This window comes from Drosophila mauritiana, chromosome X, assembly GCF_004382145.1.
Source record: "Drosophila mauritiana strain mau12 chromosome X, ASM438214v1, whole genome shotgun sequence".
NCBI classification, from domain to species: Eukaryota; Metazoa; Arthropoda; class Insecta; order Diptera; family Drosophilidae; genus Drosophila; species Drosophila mauritiana.
In genome coordinates, this window is record NC_046672.1 from 9,608,715 (window position 1) to 9,625,721 (window position 17,007).

Consider the following 17,007-nt stretch of genomic DNA (forward strand, 5'->3'; position numbering starts at 1 on the left):
TATCTTCTTAAGCGAATAGAAAAAAATGAAAATTATAAGATCGCCATGCTCTAGAGAGTTAATTGCCTAACCCATTTAATGCCCGTAGCATCTCCAGTTTTTCATCAACTTTTTCAACTCTTTCCACTCTGGGGATTATTTTCGCCCCGTTCCTTATCCTTTATTTTTTATCCGCTTTTCCTTTGGCTTTTCTTTTTGGCTAATGCGATGGCGTCGTTGAGGTCAACAATCGCTTAAACGCGAGTACGTGGCATATCTATGATTGAAGCTCCTGATTGCGGCCTCGCAGCGAACGTGTTGATTCCCATGGACCCCCCTTTTCACGCCGCCCCTGGCAGGCAGCCAGGCAGCCAGGCAGCTAGCCAGTCAGCCAGACGTACGTACTACGTGTCGTATACGCAATGCGACTGCAGGCGAAGCATTTTTATGGATACGTCAGAGAATGCAGAGTGCTGAGGAGAGGAGTGGTGGGGGAAAAGTTTCGGAATGTGTGCCATAAATGGGATTACAAGTGGCTGGAACGGAACGGACTCGAATGGAACGCCCTAGAAGAGGTTTTAATAATTGGTTGATCCTTGAGAAAGCAAGCAAAAAACTAGGGTGGAATGAAAGGATAAGGGAGGAATATAAATAAAAACCATAAACTCAATTAAGGCACTGCAGCCGAAACTTCATGATATTAAATAAAATGAAACACCTGGCAGTTGGTTATATTTAACAACATGGATTAAAACTTGTTAGACTGCAGCAGAAAACAAGCAGCAAATTGCATAACAGAACATCAAATATCCAATTGCAAGAATTTAGAATCATAGATTCGACTCGATTCGTTTCGTGGAAGATTTAAGGTATTCACACCCAAACTCAAAATGAAACACTTTCAATTGCTGAAAATACAAGGACCATAGATTTATCAACTCAACAATAGCAACCAACTGACCGAACCGACTGACTTGCCCTGGGAACTGGCAACAAAAAAGCTGGCCTATTGTTTTTTCGGATTCAGCTCGGCTTGATTTCATATTGCCATAAATTAAGCTGCCCGAGCTGCCAGATAAAGTTGGTCAAAGCCAGGAGCAAGGGAGATAGCAGCACATAGACGAGGGAGACGCCAGATAAAGCTGCAATTTTACTGTTACACTGGGTGGTGCTGGTGGTGGTTATAAAAATGGTGGGACTGGTGATTGGGGGTAGGAAAACTAAGTAAACCGCACGAAATTAAACAAGTCAGGGGGCTTTTTGGGTAGCAGGGCTAGATGGCTTAGTTGTGTGGCCAGAATCAAACAGACGCAAAACCAACCAGAAAAAGGGAAAAATGAACAAAAACCAAACCAACGCAGGCCAACACCTATGCAGATGCAGACAAATATTGTAATGGCCTCTGGCCCCCATGACTTTTTGCCGCCACCTCCCCCCTTTGCCATTATGCAATTTGTGGCAGGTTTTCGCAGCACAACCCACAATTGTGGTCGGCAAGGAAACTTTGAAAACAGTTTGAGGCGAACTGGGTTCATAAATCTCCTGGCCACCACCGCCCGTTTTTGGGCATGGATCGATTGGATGGACTGTCCCATAAAGCATACTCACTCTTCGTTTCAGGACCTGCCTTTTGGGGCCTCATCAATCCGGAGTGGTCGCTCTGCAACAAGGGTCGTCGCCAGTCGCCGGTCAATCTGGAGCCCCAACGTCTGCTATTTGATCCCAACCTGAGGCCCATGCACATAGACAAGCACAGGGTGAGTCGAAATGCCCGCTGGGGAATGAAAACTAACATTTAAGATAATATATGTTTCCTTGGATAATATGTATTCTTTATATTCTCTATTTTCGTCAGATATCCGGACTGATCACTAATACGGGACACAGCGTCATCTTCACGGCCGGCAATGATACGGTGGCCAACTACGACGGTATGCAGACGCCGGTGAATATCTCGGGCGGACCGCTGTCGTACCGCTACCGCTTCCACGAGATCCACATGCACTACGGATTGAACGACCAATTCGGATCGGAGCACAGTGTCGAGGGCTACACGTTCCCGGCGGAGGTGAGATACATATACCCATGTCTGCCTACTTATGCTGTTTTTCCACTGGTGTCACTCTCAATTTCCGGTGCAGGGTGAGGCCTAAATTTAGCATGGGACACTTTGACACTTGCTGGGGCTCAAGGCCTCCAATGGATTCTATTTCGGTTCTTTTGCCTGTCAACAGATTTCCCTCTTTAACAATTCAATTGTGTCTGTTTCTGTTGCTGCCTCCTGTGTTCCTTCTGGGCAATGGTATGCCAAGGAGTGGGGGAGTTTCTCAACTTTTCTTGCGTCATTTCATTGCCATCCTACCATCCTGACATCCATTGTGGCCCTACGCCAATGGCTGTAAACTTGTTAGCTCGCCCGCTCAAATATTTACACAGATAAACGAGCGGAAGTGTATTTGATCAGCATTTAATGCAGCAAATGTCGATTTGTCGCTGACAAAAAACAAAAAGCTCAGAAAAAAAAATAAAACATAAGATGGGGGCAAATAAAATAAATAACAAAGTCAAAAAAGCCAAGAGCTCGACGTCTTTGTCTGCAGTTCTTGACGACGTTATCATCAACGCGACGACGTCGTCGCCAGGTTCAACATGTTGGAAACTCGCCCCACTTGTCTGCCGCTTTGATTTGAAGCCCCAGCCTCCGCTTTTCCACTTTTCCGCTTTGCCGCCCCCACGGACGCGTCATTCACACTTTTGCGAGGCGGAATTTCCACAAAGGTAGCTCAGCTCAGGTTACCTATTTGTATAAATAGAAACATTGCTTGATTTGGCACAAAAAATATTGTTTTAAAGTTGAAAAATGTGTATTAAAAATCGATGCTTAATAGATATGGTAATATATATGATCATCGAAAACGTATTGAGGACATGGCGAAAACAGTGAAATATTTCAAAGTTAACGAGAGTGAATGATTTGCATGAGCGCGTTTCTCCTGGCTTTTCACAGCCTGCTCCTGATGGCTGATGATTTTGTATTGTTTTATTTGTACATTGATTTTGGGGAAGCAGGAGGGACATATTTATGTGTCACATGGCAGGCGTTGTTGCGACTCGCAGACACCTTGTCTGCGCTTTGAGCCCCAGCTCTGCCTGACTTTTCCCACACACTTTGCCCCCTCCCTGCATTTTCTGGAATATACACATGCGTGCTCTCGCCCCCTTGTTTGCTGTTTGTCAAATATGATTTAACCTCGCGGAGACCGTGTTTTGTTCATTTTGATGTCAAGTTCACACACAGGCTCGCTTCACTTGATTTGCGAGTACGTTATTAAAAATATGTAAATACCCACGACTTTCAACAAAGGCTTTCTGTTTGCAACCGCCGTCTTCAGCCGGTTCTTAGCTGGTTATTTATTGCCCCAGATTTATAACAAAGTGGTAGTGTTGTCCCATTGAATCAATGACTTCTGGAGTATGTGCATGGAATCCGTAATCTCTGACAAATTTCACTGGCCAGATGTTCATTAATTAAAACACATTTCTTCTGGCGGACCAGCTGTTGCTGTTACAAATTAGTTATTGTCTATGGTTAATGAACCCATCACTTTTATTTGACCTTAGATGGTGGGGAACTACATCGAGCGATTTATTAGCCCAACCACTTTGTTTACTTTCGCAATGGCTTCATCAAATTTATAACTAGCTATGATATCATTGATTTCCATTGAAGGTGAGAAACAGCAATTGCATATGCTAGAAGCAAATATCGCGGCAATAAAAGAAAAGAGTTAATAATGGCTATAGGTTGTAAGTATTAGGTCTCCCGAAATCACGAACACTCCTTGCCGCTTTTTTAAGAACCTCTCTGCTGGCAAAGAGTCCTCCGCTCCCGAGGGTTAATCCTGTCGTGCGTCTGTCTGATCCTTGGCCACTTGACTTGACTTAAGTTGAGTTGAGACGAGACGAGAGCAGTTGAGTCGCGTTGGGTTGAGTTGCGATTTCCTGAGTGATATGCGACACAGTTTTCATTTTCATTTTTGCTGTCCCATTTCCATTTCCATTTGCCGTTTCGGTCGTGCGGCGCTTTTGTCTGCTTTTCCGCCCGATTTTCCAGCAGATTTTCCTTTTCGCTGCTAGGCAATCAAAAAGTGAGCCGCAGCTGCCACATCAAACTGCAGACCGTCGACTGCAGACGACACGCAAATAACGTTATAAATCTGTTGCATGTCAGCAGTTGGTAACAACCTTTAACCCCTCACGGCCGACTTTTGACTCCGACTACCAACTGTCAACGACTACCAATGCCAGTGTGAATTAATTTGAATTCCGCCACGGGGCAGAAGTTGTTCCTCTTTTGCGATTGACAAAGTACGCCCTGTATTTCGCTTAAATTACTTCGACTGCCAAGGAATCGCAGACTCTAATTTCCCCGCCTCGGGACGCCTCGAGAATTCGACAACAGCCCACAAATTGTTCTCTCGTGTAAACAATCGGGTGATTAAAACGCAGTCTGCCTGTCTGTCAGCTTGATTTAGGCCCAAAGTGACAAACAATTGGCAAACTGAAATGGGAGATTGAAAAGCAAACTAGAAGGCACTTGAAAGTGTTTTAAAAGGGCCTGACAATAAACAGAAAAAGAAATCTTAAAATAAACTATCAGCAATCAATTCTGGCTTAGTGAGATTTTTTAGCTTAAAAATTTGTTGATGCAGCCCGAAATGGCTCCTAATAATCGCTCTCGAATAATTCCAGAGCCATGTCCGAGTATATAAACCATGTTGCAATGTTGCTCAATTAAATCATCGCCGAAATATGGCCAAGCAGCCAAGGGATCCCGTTTCCCAGTTCCCCGGAAGCCGGCAGTCTCCGGCCAATGTAAGGCATTTTCCGGCCGTAACGAAAGCCGCCTTAATGGGCCCCGCCTCGGAATTTGATCTGCCTTAATGAATTCGTAATTGGCAATTTTAATTAATCCCCATGAAATCCGCACAAGATTGCAGCCGTGTCTTGGATTTCGGTAGCCTGTTGTCATTGGATGCCAGTGGCATACACCTGAAAGGTGTGCCCAACGGAATGGCAGCAGGGGGGTGGGTGGTGTAGTTTTCCGGCGGTGGTTGGGGGCTTTTCCGAAAGTCGGAACCAGATATGCGTTATTTCTATTTGCAATGCACAGTTGCCTGATTTTGATTTGTTTTGGGCCGCGGTAATTTAGCACTTGTCTTGTGGCTAAAATTTAATCACCAGGGGTTTTCGGTTTTCGGCACGCGGTGGTTGTGATTTAGCGATGGCCGCGTGAGGCAACAAAACTATCGCCAGGGGTGTAGATAATTTGCGTCGTGATTTGGCAGCAGATTTTTACCGCACACTGCGTGCGATTTGCCATCCGGCAGACACGTGCCCATCGGTAGGCGATCTAATGGATTGTGATTCGTCCCCCTTAACCCACTTAACCCCCTTCGTTATGGTCAGCTTGGAGCCAGTCCTCTTAACCCCCCACTGACCCCTGACTGCGGTTGGAAACCACGGGCAACACAACCCAAACGACCAACAAAACCGGCAATGGCTTAAGCATTAATTTACGCGCTAACCATGAAGTACTTAAATATACAAATGTATCTGTATCTCTATCTGTGTGCCTGAGTGACTGAGCACGAACGAACGCCAAAATATTTGCTGCTAATGAGGTCGTGCTGTAATTTTAGCAGCCCCCCCCCCCCCCCCTCTCTCGCAGCCACAGCCCCGTCCGCCCCCGGAAAATGTCGTAGTACAACCCCTTTTGGAAAATCCGTTTAAGGTATAACCAAACCAGCAAGCAGGCAGCGATTAAAGCACGTTTTTTCCACCTTTTAAAACGCTACTAAGTCGTTAATGGGGACTGAGTGGATTTTCAGCGGGCGGGTAATGAGTTCGGTGAAGTTCTTGATTGGATTATGATGCCGGGTAAGTCAGGTGCCCAGACGGTGTTTAAAGCGGCTGGCTGAGAGAATTTCGCAAGTGGCTTCCGTGTCTAGCTGGCTCAACTATAAGTTACTTACATGGCGGTTGATAAAAGCTCGTTTTATATTTTGGTACGACATTCGATGTTGCGATTATTTAACCATAACATGCACTCGCCCAGCAAAAGAATGACAGCTTTTTGCAGCTAATTTTAAGAAAATTAATTCTTGGGCCAATTTTACCATTTTTTGTAACATCATCAAAATTTGAAAAAAATTACAAAAAATTTAAGTTTGCATTTTCGAACGCAGTTTGTTTGAAAATTCAATTACGAGCTCGACAAGGTATGGCATTCCAGAATTGTAATATTATTTTTTAAGCCAAAAAACGGATTATTTGATGATGGAAATTTGGTAATGCGTAAAACTAGATATTTACGAATGGAATTTTTTTCATAACTTGGGTAAAAATGATCTTAAAGAATAAAGAATAACTGTTTTGAGCAGCTAATTACCATTGCAAACTATCCCTATCACTTTTTAAAGAATTTAGAAAAAATTATTTTTGCGTCAATTTTTGCATTTTTTGTAAGGGGTAACATCATCAAAATTGGGAAAAAATGGCGAAAAAATAGAATTTGCATTTTTGAACACAGTTTGATTGGAAATTTAATTACGAACTCAACGAGGTATAACATTCCATATTCAGCCAATTATTTTTAAAGTTGTTGCAACAAAACTGATTATTTATTTGATGACCGAAATTCGAAAGAACGGCTTTTGCCAAAAACTTGATATTTACAAACGGAATTTTCGTGATAACTAACTAGCCAAGGACTGTGTTGGTAGTATTAGCCTAATTCGATTATTCTGTATACAAGTTGTTTCCTCTTCCGTTTTCCGGTCCAAGGACTGTGTTGTTAGTATTAGCCTGCTCCGAGTCCGGTTCATGCTGATCGAAGCCAGCCAGATCGGCCGGCTTTAGCATTCCACGCGAATATGCGTATTCGATGAGGGCCAGGTGACAGAACACGTACTGTTCGGGCATCTGAAGACAGTGGGCTCGCTGCGAGCGGATCTTTTCAACGGTTCCACGTATGTCCACCGTGCCCACGTCCTCCAGGCGCGATATGCAAGTGGCCAGGGTGATGAATGTACCTATGTAGAGTTTTTGGTAGTCAGTCAATCTGGCGTGGATTGTCTACAATGTTGGCGACTCACCTGAGCGTCCAATGCCTGCACTGCAGTGCACCACAATGGGCGGTCCAAGGGGATGACCCGCCCAGGTGTCGGCCAGTCCTTCGAGGACCTGCGCCTGCTTCTCACGCACCTTCTGCACGAAGTTCAGCATGGTCATGGCCGAGCTGGGAATGCCATAGTCCGGCCAGCTGGTGAACTGCCAGTGTGAGACATTGCGAACTTCGTCTGTCTGTTGGCGAAATGACAAAGTGATTCTAATAATATTCGCTATCGGTGTACTATAAAGAGAGCTTCACCTTTATGTTTCTCAATTCTAACGAGGTAACCATGTAGCCCTCGTTGCACTCAACGCTAATTGTTCGCACATGGTAGTCGCCAAACTCTAAGGAGCCTTCTTCAGTCGGCTCCCAGTACTGGGCGCATTTCACACATCCGCGCTCCACCACGCGCATCGTCATCACTATAAGTAAACAATGTTGTTCCCAGATCATGCGCCAAAAGTCCTTGCATGTGTTTGGTAGTGGACCTGGCGGAGTTAACTCCATTAGCATATAGTTTATGCATATGATTAAGTGTGTCATCATCGCTTACCTTGAGTTGTTATATAGGCACTATTTTCTTTGTAGCCATCGACGAAGTTCGCATTTATGTAATCCGACGCCTCGTCGCCGTCTTCGTGTGTCAGAACCACTCGATTTTGATCGTAGCAGAGGACGTCTGCGAAGCGATTCTTGGTCAGATTGGCATGCATTCTGCGAGAATATAGGAACGTTAATTATCAGTGCTCTAGAATGAAGATTTCATTTGACCTACCTCGAATGCCAGAAGGTGCCCTCGGGCGGCCTATTCCGAATGACCGCGTACTCCTCAATCAGACCACCGAGTCCGCCCTGCTTTATCATCTGGACAATCTGATGAATGGACTTGGAATCGCCCTCCTGACCATCGAGACTATCATCGATACTTATGTCGGATGAGGAGCTGCTGGGCGGGATCAAAAAATCTCTGCCCCCATTGGTGGTGGCGCCGTTAGCTGCTCCAGCAGCTGTGGTGGCGTACGTGATGGTACTGTTGTTGTCCGCGGTATTATTATAGCCCAACTGGTGGACGGCGCTGATTATCCTGGTTTTTTGATTGTTGGACGCAATTTCTGATCCAGTTTCTGAACTGGATCCGGATTCATCGCTCACATCCATGATATTGGCCAGCAGCTTGTCCTCACGATTCATCATCGATTGGCGGCAGCTGAGCAACGATGTGTCGTGATCGACCTCCAGCGTGCCACCAAAGTGAAGGGGCAGCGTCTTGTGCGGCACGTGCAGCGCCAATTGATGCACCGATACAGTGAACACTTGCTCGCGCAGCTTCTTTCGCACGAATAGACGCAGGATCTTAATGAGTGCTTTGAACCACAGTGGCGCTGTCACGATCAGACCTTCTTCAGACGCGCTGGATAACTGGCCATCAAGAATCAAAAAATGTAGACAGGTTTTTTTCTGTGACAGCTACGATTTCTTACTAGCTCACTTTGTAACGTCTCAATAAAGAAGTATTGTTTTGACAGTTCACATATGGCAGGTCAAAATGTTCCTTAGATGTGAATTTTTTAGAATTTCAGTCGACTACTCTTTCTTTACAATCTGCGTACGAAATCGAATTAAAGCGTTATCCTTTGAACAATTACTACTTCATTTACCGCCCCTAAACCTTAATTACCTTAATTATTTATAAAATGCGTATTTATTTTCGAGGGGTTCCCACCATTAACTTGGCTAAAAATGCTGATAAAGAAGAAAGAATAACTGTTTTGAGCAGCTAATTACCAGTGCTAACGATCCCTATCACTTTTTAAAGAATTTAGAAAAATTTATTTTTGGGTAAATTTTTGCATTTTTTGTAAGGGGTAACATCATCAAAATTTGCAAAAAATGGCCAAAAAATAGAATTTCCATTAGTGGATACAGTTCGACTGGGAATTTAAATACGAGCTCAGCGAGATATGTCATTCAATATTCATGCGATTATTTTTAAAGTTATGGCCGAAAAACTGATCATTTGCTGACAGAAATTCAGAAAGAAAACAATAGTGCTTGGACGAAAAAGCTGAATAAAGTCTGATTACAAGAATGAGATTTATTGTAAGGATTTTCATATTGGATACAATTCTTTGCTTACTTTTAGTTTTAAGATCATTATGGTACTGATTTCACTGCAGTCGCCATCTCAAGTTGCCTTCATATCCTGCTGGACCAGCTTTGCACTCTCAGCATTTCCATTTGGTCGCGTTTTCAACGCCAGCAAATCGCGTTGGTCTGCTCATTTCCATGTTTTCCAGTTGCTCTTCTTTATGTTTTGCCCTAGTGCAGGGCATAATTAGCCGAAAGTGCTACAAGTGCATCGGAAAAGTGCTTCAGGAAGGGGTTTCCAGACAACCATGACAAACTGCGGCCAGAAATGGAGCGATGTAGGTCCGGTAAATCGGTTTCTTCCTCGGCTCTCCTCTGTTTTTGGCCGTTGGTGTGCGTGTTTGACAATGTCCCCAGTGCGTTGTTAAGCTAATTTGCTTCATTTGTCTAGAAAACTGACACAGAGCAAAAGGAGGATGGGGCAGACCATACATAGGCGGCAAAGTGTTGACATGAGGCCATGTTCTCGGCCTAAACCACCAAGCCTCTGCTTCTGCTTCTGTTGGCCATGGCCAATATTATCGTGCCCGGTCAGTGCAGCACGAAAGCCAAGTCAAGCGGCTGAAGGGCCAAGAATGTTGCTCCACCTCGTCCTGAGTCCTTCCATATCCATCTCCACCCCGCAGCTACATCAACATCCCCCAGCCAAACCAATAAGCCCACTGCTACCTCTGCTAGGGAAAATATTTATGCACAGTGGGGTATTGGTATTTTTATAGAAAGGTTATAGCTACTAGTACTAAAGATAGAAATCATAGCCATCGATTTTGAGTTTAAGCTCTAACTACTCGATTGGTTTTTTTTTCAATTTAATACGAATTATTAAATTTTAAATAAGGATAACTTGGAAACTTTTACTCTGCAAATCAAAGAAATCGATATAGTTGAGAACATACTACAATTTATTGAAAGGACGTTCGATTTCCTGGGACCAAATATAGAGTAGTGGGCGAATATTTTTGCGATTCACCCCACTGTGCGGGCCAGCTTATTGACTGCAGATGGGGCTGTGTGATGGGGTTTATGAGGCAGAAGGACCCACTGTGCTGGCCAGGCAAAGTTTCAGCAGCTGGCGTCGCGCTGGTCGCTTTGACTCCTGCTCCTGCTGTGGGGTTAAAGTGGGCAGCGGGTTACAGCAAGGACTACAGGACGACACAGGACTACCGACTAGGCCTGACTCTGAGTCTGGGGCTCTCTGCTCTGTGCAATCCATGCAGTGAAAACATGTGTAATTGATCTGATTAAGTTGCCTTTGCTCTGCGTGTGGGTATTCCTGTATGTGTGTGTGTTGGCCAGCTTTTCTGCCTGCGTGTGTGTGTGTGTGTGTTTGTATGTATGTGCATGTGCTGGCCAAGAAATATGCCAGAGGAGCTGGCTTTGTTCAAACAAATAGTAGTGGGAAAGGGGCATCCCCCAACACCGCTTAGGCTTTTGGCTCTTTGCGTTTTGGCCGGCTTGTCCGGCTATTTGCTGGTACTTACACTATTTGCCCTTGTTGCTGTTGTTGTTGCTATTGCCATTTTTGTTGCTGGTTGTCTTTATCCGCATGTATCGTATTTGTTGTTGCTGTCCAGACACACTGCTCGTATTTATTTGCTTTGCCACAGGCTTTGACTGTTTAATGAAACGGAAATATAACATTTTAGTTTGCGGTCAAATATTGTATAATTTTGCCTCAGCCCCAACCAGCCCCATTGTTGCCACTGAGCACACAAAAAGGAATAGATGGGGTAATTCATTGCCTTTATGATTCAATTTCATAGATATTAGGCCGAAGGTGTGAAGGCATTGGAAATGGAGACGGGTAAGGGTCGGGGCTTACGCATTACGAAATGCGATTTATTTGTTTTGGTCAGAAAGATTTTAATGTGATTTAAAGACTATTTATAAAACTGAAGATTTAATTGGGTCGACAGTGTGGGTAACCCCCAGGCTCAGTCTATTTACAGGTTACGTTTTATTCAATTAGCTAATCGTATTTCGAGGCCGATTAAGGGAGGATAAAAGTCAACAGTTAAAAGCCTGTTTAGCTTTAAACAAACCAAAATCAAATCAAAGAAGGCGTTTATTTGAATTGATATTTGATGTGATTTTATTTCTCACATATACATTATTAAATATTTGTTTATTCTAAGATGGTGCAGCTTAAATCGTCTGCAGCAACAAACTATAGTTTGGTAACTAGTTTTTTATGTTAAATTTTTAATTACCAACCAAAAGTGTGCCATCTGGCGTTCAAGTGGCAAAGCTGCTGGCTTATTTAGTTGTTCGGTTTTCTCATGCAGTTAACGCCCAGGATCTGCCCATATTTTGGGTGTCTGAGCAGGAAGCTTTTTTTGTGCGAATGAGTATAGCTTCTGCTCGGACTGTGGCCACTGCTCAAGTTGAAAATGAGAGGGTGGTGCCACAAGGACTTTCCCATCTTCAGTTTGCCATGGTCTCGTCAAATTTTCATTTGCTGCACCAAATATACTTAAGTATATGAACATTCCCATGCAGGGACAGTGCGTTTCGCAAGTGAAGAGTTTTTGCTGATTTCTTTACCATCAAATATTTGCCAAAAACGAAACGGATCTATACATTCGGGCATGAAATATACTATATAGTGTAGCCATATTAATATATATAGCACTTTGAAAGTGGATGTGTACTTGCGAAACGCACTGTTTGCAGTCGAGTTCTCCTCGTTTTGATAGAAACTTCAGTTCTATTTGCATTAGTTGCCATTTTTGCCACCCCCATGCCGCCCAGTTTCCGCTGCTCCTGCAATTGCAACTTCACCAAACACTCGGGAGAAGGAACTTTGGGAAATTTTAATTTAATTTAATTTTTATTTGCCTTGCTGGGCACACATTAAAATTGCAGCATGTAGTTTTTTAATATTTAAATGCACGCCTCGTCGCCCCAACGCCGCCCTTCAATTCGTCCTGTTCTGTTCCCTGCTCCTTCCAGCGATTCATTCTCCTTTTGGTCCGTGCAATTCCCAGGGAATAAGAAGAGTTAAAAGTCGGCACAGGGCATGTGGGGAGTCCTGTGGGAAGGGGGGCGAACGGAGTTCAGCTGGCAGGACTACTACTATTAACTACCCAGCGCCTACGGCCACGCCCACTGGCCATCAGTGTGTGCTCTCTGCTATTATTATTATTATTTTCACTATTGTCTGCAGCATTTCCTTCCGCTCGGTGCGTCTGGTCTGGTCAGCCAGCGCATGCACTCACACCTATGCCATTTACCAACGCACACACACACGGAACTCTCTCTCACACACGGACACACACACATACATTCAGGCCGAGAAACAAATATATCCCAGACCCAAATCCCCCCGAAAATCCATGTATACATGTTACACAAGCTCACAAAAAATAGCAGAGGATGCCTGAAAAGTAAACTCAAAGGAATTTTTAGTGCGAAAGATTGCCTAATAAATTTTAAAGTGCAATGATTATGTTATGCATGCTATTTAGAAACATTTAAAAAAAATGGAGTACAATTTTATAATGTCTCTAGAAATTTAAAACGAAATATAAGAGTCTTTTCTGTTTTTTGGAAGCAATTTTAACTGCACACTTTATGAGAAAGTTTTTAATCGCTAGTAACTTATTTTGCCGAACTTTCAATATACATCGAGCAACCCTCGCTTTAACCATTTGCTTAGCATTCATTTTGTGGTGTCGACTCCTGCTTACCCCTTTCTACTTCTTCTTCAACTGTAGGCGTTTTGTTGCCGAAATGAAACAAAAGTGCAAATGCACATGAGGCTGTATGTGTATGTATATGTGTATGTGTCATGGTGGGTGGTAAGGAAAAATCTTGGCCCTTTTGGTGTCTTGGCTGAAAGCAAAATATTTGCTGTTTTTGTTGCTTTGTGTGCGTATGTGTATGTGTGTGTGTTTTTGCCCACGTGTTCTAGTGTTTGTGTTTGTATTTGTGTGCATTTTGTTGATAGTTGGGATTATTTTGGGGCAATTTATGCGAAACAAGGCGAAAGCTTTCGTTGACCCACGCCACGCCCCCCTGTTGTGTGTTGGCCGTCACCGCCCCTGTATGCATTTGGGCTTAAATTGAGCAACAATAAAGTTTTGGCCACACAACACACAAGAAATAAAGAATGGAGACAGAAGCGACAACCCAAAAGGAAAGAAAGTAGAAGAGTTCCCTAGTCCTTAACCAAATCTCCCTATGTCTCCATCTCCATACACATACTCGCATCTCTCTTGCTGACTCTTCATTTCTTCTCTGTGTTTCCAGATACAAATATTCGGCTACAATTCCCAGCTGTATGCAAATTTCTCAGATGCCCTCAATCGCGCCCAGGGCATCGTGGGCGTCTCCATTCTGCTGCAAGTGAGTTATTCCCCAAGGTGCTCAAAAATGATGAGCAATCCTCTTTAGATATAAACTACCTAGCTTATGGACAATGCATCTGAATGATCTTCCAATTATATTGTATTCTTTAGCTTGGAGATCTCTCGAATGCGGAGCTGCGCATGCTCACCGATCAGCTGGAGCGCATTCGCTATGGCGGCGATGAGGCATTTGTAAAGCGTCTCTCCATCCGCGGACTGCTCCCGGACACGGATCACTATATGACCTACGATGGATCCACAACGGCACCTGCCTGCCACGAAACAGTCACCTGGGTGGTGCTCAACAAGCCCATCTACATCACAAAGCAACAGGTATGTTCCAAATCACATTTACCACTTAAAATATATTAGATAAGTAAAGTACCTTAAAAAACAATACTTTTGCAAGTTTTCTGTTTTATGAAAATTGTTTAATAATAGAATACCCACATAAAGCTCACCCCAGTCAGCAACAATTGCCAGCGCAAAGTGAATAAGTCAAGAGAATAATTTTTTTCCAAACGAATTCATCAAGTTGCTCTGGTCGCTCCACCATTTTGCCCAATCTCCGTTCCCCCCAAATAAAAAAAAATCATTTTGAGCGATGAGCACCTTAATGTTTGTTAATTAGTATACAGTACTACGATGTCCGCTGGTCGCCGGCTTCTTCTGTTTTATTAGCTAATTTCATTTAAGTTTTAAATTGAGTTGCTGCTGCTGGTGCTTCAGCTGCTGGAGGAGCAACAAAGTGGATAGCGTCCATAACTCAAAGGAATGGCGACCAGCGAAAAGCGAGCTGTACACACACACACGCGTTCAGTTGAAAACAGAGGGAGAAAAAATTTAACACAAATGTTTATTAAGTGCAGCGCTGTAATAAAGACGCCAGCGGTGGGCGATGGGTGGCGGGGGATGAGTGGTTTTCTGGAGCGGTTGAATGGTGGCCAGCGGCATACGTGTAAACAATGTAAACAGGGCGGGCAGGAAAGAGAGGCAGAGAGACACCAACACTCACGAGAACTCACACACACACTCCCACACACACATGCACATGCGACTGCAGCAGGCAGACTCATAAAAACTTCAACAAGCTCAATGGCACCCATGGGCACATGATTACAACTTGTGGCAGCCATGGAGGACTCCGGTCCACGAGTCTCCCAGCAACGTAATTTACTGGCTGCACCGCACACTCACAATCTCACACACTCACACACTCGCACGCGAAGAAAGAGATGGCAAGGGTGTGGCAGAAAGAGAGAGCAGAAGACAGCACCTTGCTGGCAAAACATAATTTACCAAATTAAAGTAACACCGGTGAGAAGAGTGGCCTGGCGAGGGGGGAGGGTGTAGCTGCAAGCACAGGAAGCTGCGAGACATGAGCAGAAATTGCAATTAACCCATTAACGTGCGCTCTCTGTCACAGGCGGAAAGGGAAACGTTAGCGTCCAAAGGGTTAAGCCGAGTCACAGATCGCTGGAAAGTCACAGTCAGTAGTTGTTCATACTACTAATTTCAAAAAGATTAGAGAAAAAGGTACTAAAGTTATGTTCGGTATTTCATATGTTTTTGGCCATAACTCCATGTTTATAGGAAATCCCCTTCAGTTTAAAACCACAATACAATCCAACCGGAAACGGGCTTTAATCCGTGAGTGCCATTTAGTGTTGCATACTTTCGGGACTTTCACACACACACAGGCACACATACGCGCGCATACACGTATACCCAACTTAATTCACACTTGAACGGGCACTGGGGGGGCGAATCGGAACCCTTAACCGTCGGCAGCCCGCGCTCTCCTCAATCAATATCAACCCGGCCACGTTGTCGTGAAAAGCGATTTTGACGGAAGTCAATTGATAAACAGATTGAGTAGATTAAGTGTTATTGACTCGTTGTCGTGGTTGTTGTTGATGTTGTTGTTGTTGTTGCTCCTGTCGTCTCATCGATGCTTTTCTCTCTCTCTTTCCCTCTATGTATGTGTGGGTCCTTAGTGTTTCCTTTTTGCAGTTTTTTGTTCAGCAAGCGCTTATTTTTAGGATTAGCAATTTGTGTCAAGCTTGTTTTTTTTTTTGCCAAAGTGCGGATCGATGATGTTGTGTGTGGGCAAAAGTTTATAATTATGCACGTTAAACGCTCGACAGACGGTTAAAATCGGTTCGATGGGCTCTCCGGCTTATCTCCATCGGCTGTTTGGCTTATTGTCGAGCCATTGTTGATCTACTTCCGTGTCTCGATGCTGATGAAAACTTATTTTTCAGTCATTACTCATACGCAATGTTGGCAGTAATTTTTTTAAGCGTTTTAAGCAGCTTAAGAAGGTTCAGTTAATTAAGTTTTGTATTTATTCTGTACGGTTGGGAAAGTAAATTTGATTGAAGTAATTGATGTAGCCATTGATAAGATTTCATTTATTTCCTTACAGTTGCACGCCCTGCGTCGCCTGATGCAGGGCAGCCCAGACCACCCGAAAGCGCCCCTGGGCAACAATTACCGGCCACCCCAGCCGCTCCTGCACCGGCCTATTCGCACAAATATTGATTTCAAGGCGACGAAGTCGAACGGCAAGGCCGCCTGCCCCACCATGTACCGCGAGGTCTACTATAAAGGTAATGGAATAGATACTAAAGAGCATATTGTCTGCACAACAAAACACTGCCAAATCAGCTTTTCATAGGATAAATCTCCACTTTCGTTTTAGTGTTTTTAAAATTTTACAATCCTTTACCTTATCAATTTACTATATCTTTTGCAGCGACCAGTTGGAAACAGAACTAGAAGTCAGCGACGTGATGGCGTAACGTAACGTATCGTAAGCGTAAGCGTATGACGTAAGTAGCGAGCGGCGTGCAACAGGAGCTTCCACTAAACATACATATAAACAAGGCGATGCCGAGGGAAAAGGACACGGACCGGAAGGATTCAGATGGAAGAGGGAAGGGACAAGGACTGGGGTAGAGGATCACAAAGGAATCAGTGCAGCAGAGGTCAAAAAAAATGGCGATTGGAATTACACACATCTATAAATATAAATAGGCAAAGGATTAATATGGATAGCGATTACGATTACGATAATTAGCATTAAATGTGCATTTTTTTTGTCTCCCCCGAAACGAAAATCAATCAGACCTTGATTGCAGTCAGAGGTTACTTTTTTTTGTGTGTGCATAGCGTAAGTACAATAACGATTAAAAACAAAAAACAGCGATGACTAGTAATCATAATTACCGACATAACCATTAACGTAATCCATAAAACCAAATACTATTGTATATTTTAAGTTAGGCCGGACAACGTGAAAAGATCAAAATAATATATACAGCATACAAAATACGAGTATCGATAGTTGGCAAA

At 43.8% G+C, this 17,007-nt stretch overlaps 1 protein-coding gene and 1 pseudogene across 5 annotated transcripts in view; one reads left to right on the forward strand and one right to left on the reverse strand.

Moving 5' to 3' along the window:
• The window catches only part of LOC117147339 (carbonic anhydrase-related protein 10), a 55,841-nt gene extending 39,190 nt beyond the window's left edge, over positions 1-16,651 (forward strand). For 4 of the 5 annotated variants that reach the window (XM_033314195.1, XM_033314194.1, XM_033314196.1 and 1 more), the window contains 6 exons: positions 1,600-1,736; positions 1,835-2,047; positions 13,553-13,648; positions 13,762-13,983; positions 16,079-16,262; positions 16,409-16,651. In XM_033314195.1, the coding sequence (XP_033170086.1) occupies positions 1,600-1,736; positions 1,835-2,047; positions 13,553-13,648; positions 13,762-13,983; positions 16,079-16,262; positions 16,409-16,431 (875 nt within the window). In that variant the 3' untranslated portion in view covers positions 16,432-16,651. The remainder of the gene's footprint in view (positions 1-1,599; positions 1,737-1,834; positions 2,048-13,552; positions 13,649-13,761; positions 13,984-16,078; positions 16,263-16,408) is intronic. The other variant, XR_004459834.1, reaches the window with a different exon arrangement.
• LOC117147338 lies at positions 6,648-8,595 on the reverse strand (annotated as a pseudogene).
• Positions 16,652-17,007: the final 356 nt, after the last annotated feature.